Genomic DNA, 11305 nt, shown 5'->3' on the forward strand with positions numbered 1-11305 from the left:
CTCTCTTTTTTTTTAAATGCTATTTGTTTTTTACTACTCTATTTCTTTGCTGTGCTTCCAGATTCCTTGTAGTAAATTTTCACTTAAATGTGGTATTAAACTATCCGTTTAATATGTCTCTTGTTAGACAAGACATTTGGTTTTGTGTTGTCTAACAATGGCTATTTGCTTGTAGTTTTTCATTCTCTTTCTTTAGAAAATGCCTAAGGAAACTCTGGTTACCTATATTTCTCCAGTGGTGATTATGAAATAATTTAGACTGAGAAAACCAGGAAATACTCTTTCTGGTTGATCAGAGTTTTCATAGGGTTAGAGTTCTCCTGATTCATGCTAGTTAGATCACTCTACATTAGAGAACTGGTTTCATGGAGTTTTTTTAATAATATTTTCACTGCAATAATTCTTACAAGAAATACCTGCAACATGACATTTGCTGTTAGTTTATACATTGTATGCAAATGTATTTCCTTGTTGTGGGAGTTGAAGGTGCCCCATTTATTCTTGAAGCCAAATAGTAATTTGTGTTACTTATGACTTGAAAAAATTTTCATGCTTGTTACCATTAGGCTGACCTTTCTGTTTCATCTAAAATTCGAGCCAGAAAGGGAGAGGGAAGTATGTAAGAAGCAAAAGGATGAGTGTAAAAAAACCAGATGTTGCTGAAAAGGATACTGGGAATGATAAGCACAGTTTGAATACAGTGGCAAAAAAAGATATGATCAACCCAGTAGAAAAGTCATAATGGATGAAGATGAAGAAAATATCTTGAGATTTTTCAGGTAAAACCTTGTTAGAGACCTTGGCAAGAGCCATTCCAGTGAATGAAAGGAAAGGAAGGACAGATTGAAGATTTCAAGCAAAGAACTACAGGAAAGGAACTTGAGGCATCAGTTATAAATGTTTGAAAATTACATTCTTTTTGTGAGCTGTTTGTTTTAGCACAGCTGTACCGAGATAGTATAATGACTTCAGATGTCCCTCTGAAGTACCAGCAGGAATTACTAAGCATTGTAGCTGAGGGCCTAATCAAGCCCAGATGTAGCTTTCTTCTGTACCATAGGGAAGGTGTGCATCAAATGTCCGCATCAAATGTCCCTCCTCATCAAGATAGTTCAGAATTTTTAGAAAATACTTTTTGATTTAGTGATGTTGCCTCTACTATGTTTGGATGTCTTTGTCATTGCTTTTCGTCACAGGCCTGCCCATGGCAGGAGGGTGGAGTAGATGATCCCTGAGGTTCCTTCCAACCTGAGCCATTCTATGCTTCTATGACTTGAAGCAGCAGCCTGTATTTGTACAGTATTCACTGAACTTTTTCTCAAGGGCAGTGCCTGTGTGCGAAGTGTCAGTCATGTAGAGGTGCAAGTCTCTAGTTGAAGAAGTGGGACTGAACAGAATGTTTTGTAACTGTGATTTTGTTTACACATGTTGATATATTTTTTTGGAAATAGGTAATTTTGAGGGGGATACACTTGAGATTCCCACAAGAGTCTGTCTGGTTAATGGCTGAGGAGTACAAAGTGGCCTGATGCTAAACCCCTTCACTTTTAATCCTGGAAGTAGGCTTTGTGATGTTATTGTGTTTTCCAAGTGTGCTTGAAAGCCTTTTTTCCCCTTTGTTTCAGTGCAATATAAACACAAATTTCAAAAGTTACTGTGACATGAGTCACATGCTGAGATATGCAATTGTCATCTGCAGCTGGTTTAGCTGTTCTAGTTTGGGGTTTTTTATCTGCTAGTCTATGAACCTCAGATGTTAATGAGCTACTTTTGTTGGATCCCTGAAAGGTAACTGAGAAAAACAGCCCATAACTAGAGGGATTATTGTGACTAAAGCAGTCTGCATGGCACCTGGAAATTTTTAAGAGATCTGCATATTTGAGTATGTTGAAACCACTAAAACAGAGAGAAGTGCGCAGTATGAATTAACTGTTAGTTTATTTTCCCACAATAGGGATACATCTGCCAGTGTATGAGATACTGGTTTTCAGCAGACAGTTCTGTGGAAACACAGGATTATATAATTATTTAGCTAGGAAAGGACCCCTGGAGAGCACCTACTCCAATCTCTTGCTTCAAACATGTTCACAAAGCGGAAAAAAGCATCAAGTGTCTTGAGCTTTTCCTTATCCTACATTAGTGGTTCACTGGCCCATTGGGCACAGTTTATTTAGTATTCATTTGGCTGTCACTGTAGCTGTAGAAGCCTTTAGTGCTGCCTTTCGTATTTCTGAACTGTTTGAACTCAAGCTGAGCTTCAGCTTTTCTAGCTCTGTTCCTGCATGTTCCTGTAGTGCCTCTGTTCCTCTTGGCTGAGGTGTCCCTGCTCCCTCTGTCTGCGATCTTCCTTTTGGGGGTTTGTGGTTTATTTTGGTCAGGAGATCCCTGGACATCCATACTAAGCTCCCAGACTTCACTTTCTGCACACAGAATGGGATGTGTTTTGAGAAGGTTGTCCTCAAAGATCAGCCTGTTCTCCTGGACCTCTTTGCCCTTCATGGCATTCTCTAGTGGGATCTTCTGAGCAGATGCTAACAAATCTGAATCAAGCCCAAAAGTCAAGGATAAATAAATACAAGAAAATTGATGGGGAAAAGAATGCCGCTTTCCACATGTATTTTTTTAGTCCTCAGAAATAAAAATATTTGTAAGTTTTAAACTTTTTTTGATATTTTTTGTGTAAATGCAGCAAACTCCTCCTACACTGGCAATCTCTAGTGCAGTTACTAATCAGAACAATTTGTGTTTAAATTAAATTGTCACTGCTGATAGTACTGTAACAAAACCAGTGGTTTATATGCTTATGTCTTTAGAATGGTCAGCACATGAATCTCCTGAGATGCCCCAGTTAGTGCTGTATAGCTTGTGGAGATGCAGTAGTTTGCATTTCAACTGAGCTGAGACTATAGCCATATATTTCATGGTAATTAAAAAAAAAAAAAAAAGAGATACCAAGCAGACTTTATTTCCACTGTATGGTTTTGCTTTAGCTGGTTACTGCTAGATTGTGCTACAGTTTCTGGGGTTTTTCTCTCCTCAACCTGCCTGCAGCTTTGCTGCACTCAATAGCATACTTATGTTAGATGAAGTGTATGGCTTTTCTTTGTTGTGTGCTGGAAGAAACATAGATTCTGATGCTTGTTTCACAAATTAAGTTGTTGTTCTTGGTTGGAAATTTCTAATTAGAATTATGACATTTTCAGGTTTTGTGGTCAGAAATGGTGGGTTTATAACTGATCAGTTATGCTTTACTAATGATCATCTCAATACTTGCCTGATAGGATCCTAGGTCTATTCTGATAAAATGGACTAAGTGAATTTCTATCAATATATTTTGAAATAAGAGAAGATTCTGCAAATTCCACCTCTTAAGCAGCTAACAAATTTCAGCATTTTAGATAAAATAGCCTTCCTTCCTGTTCCCTGTTGCCTGTTTTGGATCAAAAGTGGTTTACCTTTTTTTTTTTTAAATCCTCCTTCAGTGCTTGGTTAAGTAGAGTTTTTGTAATTATTCTCCAATGATTTTTTTTTTTTTAATTGGAATCTTAATTCTACATTCCATGGAGACTGCATAGAAACTGATATCCAATAATGGAGGTCCTTATCTCAGTACAAGAGCTGGTTAAGTGTACTGCCTGAATCCAGGGATCATATGCCAACAGAATCCTGCAGTAAGACCATCTCTGGAGATCTTTGTATACTTACTTCTTACCTCTGTGGCTATTGGTGCAGGCAGGCTGGCAGGCACAGGGAGAGCAAATAGAGACTGAGTGTGCCTCAGGTGCTCCTTTTGAATTAGCTCAGTAGTTGGCACAAGCAGAGCATGTGGGCAGGACACAAGTTTCTTCAGTTTTACTGAAGGAATGATGATGGCTACTCGGAGGAGAAAGACTATGCTCTCTGCACCCATCAAAATGGATATTGGCATCCACGTACTTGCAGCCCAGAAAGCCAATTGCATCCTGGCCTGCATCAAGAGAAGCATAGCCAGCAGATCAAGGGAGGTGATTCTCTCCCTCTACTCCACTCTGGTGAGACCCAGCCTGGGGTATGGCGTCCAGTTCTGGAGCCCCTGTGGCAAGAAAGATAGGGACTTCTGGAATGTGTCCAGAGAAGGACCATGAGGATGATCAGAGGGCTGGAGCACCTCTCCTGTGAGGACAGATTGAGGGATTTGGGACTGTTCAGTCTGGAGAAGAGAAGGCTCCAAGGAGACCTTACGGTGGCCTTCCAGTATCTGAAGGGGGCTACAAGAAAGCTGGTGAGGGACTTTGTAGGGTGTCAGGTAATGATAGGACTAGGGGGAATGGAACAAAAATAGAAATGTGTAGATTCAGATTGGGTGCTGGGAAGAAATTCTTCACTATGAGGGTGGTAAGACACTGGAACAAGTTGCCCAGGGAGGTGGTAGAAGCCCCATCCCTGGAGGTTTTAAAGGCCAGGCTGGATGTGGCTGTGAGCAACCTGGTCTAGTGTAAGGTGTCCCTGCCCATGGCCAGGAATGTTGGAACTAGATGATCCTTGAGGTCCCTTCCAACCCTAACAATTCTATGATTGTAAGTTTGGAGGATGGAGGAGAAGGGATAATAAAAAGATCCTGTATACAAAGGAAGTTGTTTTTGACTAGTTTTGTTAACTTTAAAACTCTTTTTGTGCCACATATAACAAGTGGAGGATCCTGGGTTTAAATAGCCAATGCTCTTCAAAGTTGTGGCAACATTGAGTTATGTCTATTGTGTTAAGTAAGGCAGACACAATTTTGTTAAGGTTTATGCATTTTACGGAGTCTGCCAAATAACAGTTGTTAGAATAATAGTGCTTCAGATCCTTAGACTGCTGTGAAAACATTAGTTAATACATTAATGAGAGGATGACTGCCTTGGCTGCGTTTTATACTTTGTCATGTCTGAAGCAATGAGAAGTCAAGCACAGCCAGGATCAGAGATCCAGTGGTTTCAGCTCTGCAGTGATTGTGCTGAGAGTTAGGTTGGAAATGAGGACCGTGCAGTGATTAAAGTGTAAAACAGGGGAACTGAATGTCCAAACAGTTTATTAAAATGCTACTTGATACTTTGTTTTTTAAAAAGTAATCAATAATTATTTTTTTAAAGTTTAAGTGTTATTTAAAATACAAGTAAACAGCAGAGGAATAGATACCATCATGCTTGCCTGTAGGATACACTGTGTTCTCACATGTAGATCATTAGGTTTTTTCATGTTATGGTAGCGCTGGGTAAGGTTTCTGGGGAAGCTGTTTCTTTCATGCATAGGCTAAGCCAGAAGCCTGACAGCCATTCTGTTTTCACTTACTAGCTGCTGTCGTACTATGTAGTGTATCAAAATGGAGGTTTCTGGGGTTTAGACCCATGGAATGAGAAGACCTGTGGCTCCATTTTCCTAGCATTGTATTAAATTGACTTGTTTCTCTCTTCTGTCTTAACTTTATTCATGAAACACACAGGTAGTGATTGCATGCTGAAGAGGAATTGATATTTGCAAAAGCTGTGTGTTTGTTATGCTTGTTCTTTGCCTGAGAGCTGCAAGTTTCTTCAGTTCTTAGAAGTTAGTTGGTAGGTTTATATAGAGAAAGAAAAACAGGCAAGTCTCTAGGATACTCAAAGGACTGAATGTCTCTAGAGCATGTCTAATAAAGCTTTTGCTAAAGGATTCTAGTCTGACCATTATTTTAATTGTTGTTTTTTTCCTAATATTTTCTAGAACACAGCCAAAAACAGTTTTTGCAGAAGTGGAACCAGAAGATGATGAAACAGACAAGCCAGAGTGGAAAAAACGTAAAATTTGAAAATTTTGGTTTAAAGAATAATTTCAGCACATTAGAAAAAAAGACTGCAGCATTTAATTCTTTATTTTGGGTAGTGAGTCAAAAATTGAAAGCAAAAATTGCTTCAGTTCATGAAACTTGCTGCACTGTAAAATGGGATTGTTGTATTACAGTGGGCTGTTAGCCTGCATCTGAATTTTGTAGTAAGTCATGAATTTTATTGAGCAAAGAGCTCCTCTCCATGTCAGTTACCTAGATTTGTGATTTAATTGAAAAGTATTTCATTGTAAATGTAGTTAATTCATTATATTGCCAATTTCTTTTTGTTAATTGCTGCCAACTTTACAAATGCTGTGTCCAACCCCAGCCTGCAGCGCTGCGTGGGGTTGTTGTGGCCGAAGCGCAGAGCCTGGCACTTGGACTTGTTGAATGCCATCATGTTGGACTCCACCCATCTGCCTATGATCTGGAAGGTCTTCTCCAACCTGGTTAACTCTGTATTCTGTATTCAATGATTTTAAGTATACTAATAACTAATAAAAATAACAAACTAATACAGTTTCTCAGGCTCCTTTTTATTTTTTCTGGTTAAGATTGAACAAATGGCCCCCTTTGTTACAAGTCAGCACTTTACATCTTTCTTTAATTAATATGGAACAGTCAAGTTTAGTTCATTAATGTCTTCACACAAGTTCTAATTTAGTTCACACTTCTGTGTGAATTTTAGAGAACATTTTTTATGGTGTCTGTTCTTATTTGAATTATGTTCCTTTTAAATATGTGTAGTATCTCAGTAGGACTTTACACAGCTCTTATTTTTCAGCAATGTGAAATTGGAATGGGCAATAATGTATTTTGGGTTAATAAAAGTGACATGTTTATTTCTTAGGCAATGCAGAATTTTCCTCATGCTTACTATCCCTGTTAGTTTGTATTGATGAGTGTTAGGATAGAATAGAGCTGTGCATTTACTACCAAATCTGTGTTATCTGTTGACTTTGTGTGCCTGAATTATGTATCTCCTGCCTCACACCCTCTGAAGACTAGCCACCATAAAGTGGTTTCTTAAATAGTGAAAGTCTTCATTATTTAACACAAAATTGCAATTCTGAATGTCATAAAGTGAAGGACAGATTTAAAACTAATGCCCTTTAGAGAAGGAGAAAGGAACCTACATTAATTTTAGGTATTTATATTGTGGTTATAATAATACACAATATGCTAAGTTTTCCGGTTGTAATAATATACAATATAGCAAGCACTCTGCATTTCCATTAGGAGCAGACAGTAATAAACAATTGAGCTTTTTTAATTATGAATATATTCTGAAGGCATATTTTAAAGCTATATTTAGCAAAGCACTTAATCACCTTCCAAACCTCAAGCATGTGGTCCTGACAGTTAGCAGAGCTTAGAATTTTTTAAGCATTGTTCTGCATCATTATATGATCTCCTTTTCAAAGCCTATCCTTTTTTTCAATTATCATTTTTAAATTTTAGGGAAAAGTAAGCCTCACTGTAAAAGGTGTGATGTGTGTTGGCATAACATTCCCACCAAAAAATATTTCCACTGCTTTTACACAGTGTAGCTCTTGTGACAATAGTGAAAGCTCACTAAATATTCCACAACTTGACTTTGTCCCTTGTAAAAATATTTTAATATATGTTTGTGTAGAATAGAAAATCAATGTTGAATTTAAGTTTAGGAAGGATGTTGACTTGCTGGAGCGTGTCCAGAGAAGGGCAACAAAGTTGGTGAGGGGCTTGGAACACAAGCCCTATGAGGAGAGACTGAGGGAGCTGGGGTTGCTTAGCCTGGAGAGGAGGAGACTCAGGGGTGACCTTATTGCTCTCTACAACTACCTGAAGGGAGGTTGTAGACAGATGGATGTTGGTCTCTTCTCCCAGGCAGCCAGTACCAGAACAAGAGGACGCAGTCTCAGGCTGCACCAGGGGAGGTTTAGGCTGGAGGTTAGGAGGAAGTTTTACACAGAGAGAGACTGCCCATTGGAATGGGCTGCCCGAGGAGGTGGTGGAGTCACCATCATTGGAGGTGTTCAGGAGGAGACTTGACAGGATGCTTGGTTGCATGGTTTAGTCGGTTGGGTGGTGTTGGATGATAGGTTGGACATGATGATCTTGAAGGTCTCTTCCAACCTGGTCTGGTCTATTCTATTCTATTCTATTCTATTCTATTCTATTCTATTCTATTCTATTCTATTCTATTCTATTCTATTCTATTCTATTCTATTCTAAAATTGCAGCTCTGTTATGTGGAATGAAAGACTTGATACCTAGGCAGACAGGAGGGGACAAAGTACCAGATGAAGAGCAGTGGTAGTTAACAAGACCTGCTAATGACTTCCCCATGCAGTGTCCCCCTCAGCAAATAAGTATTTAATGGCATTGGTTCCTTTAAGGCTATTTTTTGTCTTATTTTTTTCCCCATGCAAATAATGCACTACAAAATAATTTTCAAATAATTTTCTATAAAATAATAAGATTTTTAGAGGATTAATATATCTTTGATTATAGGTTGAAAATTCACATTTTATCATTTCTGGTATTAGTTGTTCCCAAAGGTGGTGTGGCTTAGGGAGCTGAGCTGCATGAAAGGGCTGTAACTGTTCTCTGAGTTTGATATTTTTTATTAATATCGAGTAGATCTTGTTCCCTGGAGAGCTGGGCAGGGAGATATTTCATGAAGTTCAACAAGGGCAAGTGTAGAGTCTTGCACCTAGGAAAGAACAACCTCATGTATCAGTATAGGTTTGGGGACTGACCTGCTGGAGAAGTGAAGGGGAAAAGGACCTCAGGGTCCTAGTGGATGGGAGGCTGACCATAAGCCAGCAAGGCTTCTTGTGTCCAAGAAGACCAATGGTATCCTGGGTTGTATTAGAAAGGGTGTAGTCAGTAGGTCAAGAGAGCTCCTCCCTCTCTACTCTGCCCTGGTGAGGCCACATCTGGAATGCTGTGTCCAGTTCTGGATGCCTCAGTTCAAGAAGGACAGGGAACTGCTTCAAAGAGTCCAGCACAGCGCCACAAAGATGATTAAAAGAGTGGAACATCTTCCTTACAAGGACAGACTGAGGCAGGTGTTGCTCTTCAGCTTGGAGAAGAGGAGACTAAGGGGTGGCTTCATTAATGTTTATGAATATGTAAAGGGTGAGTGCCAAGAGGATGGAGCCAGGCTCTTCTCCGTGATGCCAAATGACAGGACAAGGGGCAATGGGTAGAAGTTGAGGCATAGGAAGTTCCGTGGAAACAGAAGGAAGAATTATTTCACTATGAGGGTGACAGAACACAGGAACAGGCTGTCCAGGGTTGTGTGGAGATGATTCAAGACCCACCTGGATGAGTTCCTGTCTCCTGGTGTAGGTGATCCTGCTTTGGCAGGGCGGGGTTGGACTAGATGATCTCTCAAGGTCTTTTCCAGCCCCTGACATTCTGTGATAGTCTTCTTTGCAGCAGCTTTTTATTTGTTTGAATGTTGGTAACTTATCCCATCTCTTCTTATTCTTTCAGTTTACCTTCATGGTTATCTGTTTTCTGGTATAACATCATTTGCTTTTCTATATGCCTTGTCATGATTGTCCACAATTCTTGAAGAGTACTGCCCTCAATGTATCTGGTGTTTCAGATGAAACTACTGTTTTAGCACCGCTAAGGAAAACTGTTTGCATATCTTAATACAGTCACATATCTGTCACTACATTTTGGCCTTACCGATTCAATTTCAGGTCCTCTGAAACTCCAGAACTTACATTGCAAAGCTGCTGCCCACACAGTTCACTGTCTAGTGGCTATGTATTATCCTGAAGTATAGGGCTTTATCCCTTGTCCTGAATTTCATTGCCTTTTCTCAAAATGTATCACTGTTCTGTTCAGGTTATGTCGAATTTTCTCTTGGCCCCAAATGCCTGCAACATTTTATAGTTTCAAGTTGTCAGTGGGCCCCTCAGTTTAGGACGGATGTTGACTTGCTGGAATGAGTCCAGAGAAGAGCAACAAAGTTGATGAGGGGTTTGGAACATAAGCCCTACGAGGAGAGGCTGAGGGAGCTGGGGTTGCTTAGCCTGGAGAAGAGGAGACTCAGGGGTGACCTTATTACTCTCTACAACTACCTGAAGGGAGGTTGTAGACAGACAGATATTGGTCTCTTCTCCCAGGCGGCCAGTACCAGCACAAGAGGACACAGTCTCAGGCTGCGCCAGGGGAGGTTCAGGCTGGATGTTAGGAAAAAGTTCTATACGGAAAGAGTGATTGCACATTGGAATGGGCTGCCTGGGGAGGTGGTGGAGTCGCCATCACTGGAGGTTTTCAGGAGAAGACTTGATGGGGTGCTTGGTGCCGTGGGTTAGTTGCTTGGGTGGTGTTGGATTGGTTGATGGGTTGGACGCGATGATCTTGAAGGTCTCTTCCAACCTGGTTTATTCTATGTATGTATTCTATGTGGATACAATGAATGCGTTCTTCGTTCGTTCAGCAAAGCCACTATTGAAGTTAGTGGTTAGTGGCAAATCAGTAAGTTTTCCCATCTGTCTGGGAAGGAAATGTTTCATGGTGCTAAGCTTCTAGTTAATGTACTCAGAAATCTTGCGAAAAACTGCAGGGTTTCCTAGAAATTGCTGTATTCCCTTCACATAATTTTGTTTCAGGATTTTTGCAGTGGCTCTTTCCCTATGTGTCCAGCAGGAATTAGTTTGACATAGACAGTGTTAGATGAGGGAGACTTAAGATCTCCATATGTTGCTCCACATTCTGAACACATTTCAAGCCTCTCCCAGTTAGGTGTTTTGGTCCTTAATTCTCACTTGGTTTAATTCCCCTTCTGTAGTAAAAAATGTCATCTGGTATGCTCTCTGAATTAGCAGTACAGCTAGCCCCACACCTGTAAGTGTACATCTAGTTTGATCTATGGTAGGATTGAATTACTACATTTGCACCTGCCAAGAGCTGTGACACTGCAATGAAATCTGTGGTTCCTTTCTTGTGATTCTACTGCCCACATATTGACTTCCCAAATCTCTGAGCATTATAGAAGCAGCAACGTTTCTTGTTCCACAGATTTCCTCTTCACCATCTGTTCTTTTAGTGCCCTCAAGAACGTTTTACTGAAAATCATCATCTGTGGACATTTTTCTAGCCCACTAGTAATGCTTGTCAAGATTGCTGGACCTACATTGCAGTTGATTTAAGAACATAGTAGTGTACATGACACTTAGTTTGCAGGCGTTATGTGACAGTGTGCAGGTTTCCATAGCTCAAACGCTGTGGAATGTGGAGTTCATTAGAGAGCTGCTCTGGAAGTCTCTCTCTTCAGGCACTATCTGTATTTCTGTTACTTAGCTTTATTCTGAGGATCTGTTGTGCAGCCTAGGATGCCCTTTAATATGGAGTATCCAGCCAAGATTTTGTATTAAGGTAAGAGGCCTCAGGAATTGTCTGGTTTTTATCCTGTCTCGGGATACCTGCAGCTTTGTCTGGGCTTCTTTACTAGCTGTCTAGTCACCAGGTGACCAC

General features: G+C 40.1%; 1 protein-coding gene across 1 annotated transcript in view; it reads left to right on the plus strand.

Moving 5' to 3' along the window:
- Positions 1-5839, plus strand: part of WDR70 (WD repeat domain 70) — a 112262-nt gene extending 106423 nt beyond the window's left edge. The window contains exon 18 of the mRNA XM_009903720.2: positions 5719-5839. Coding sequence (XP_009902022.2) covers positions 5719-5803 — 85 coding nt within the window. The 3' untranslated portion in view covers positions 5804-5839. The remainder of the gene's footprint in view (positions 1-5718) is intronic.
- The last annotated feature ends 5466 nt before the right edge of the window (positions 5840-11305 follow it).

This window comes from Dryobates pubescens, chromosome Z, assembly GCF_014839835.1.
Source record: "Dryobates pubescens isolate bDryPub1 chromosome Z, bDryPub1.pri, whole genome shotgun sequence".
Taxonomy (NCBI): Eukaryota; Metazoa; Chordata; class Aves; order Piciformes; family Picidae; genus Dryobates; species Dryobates pubescens.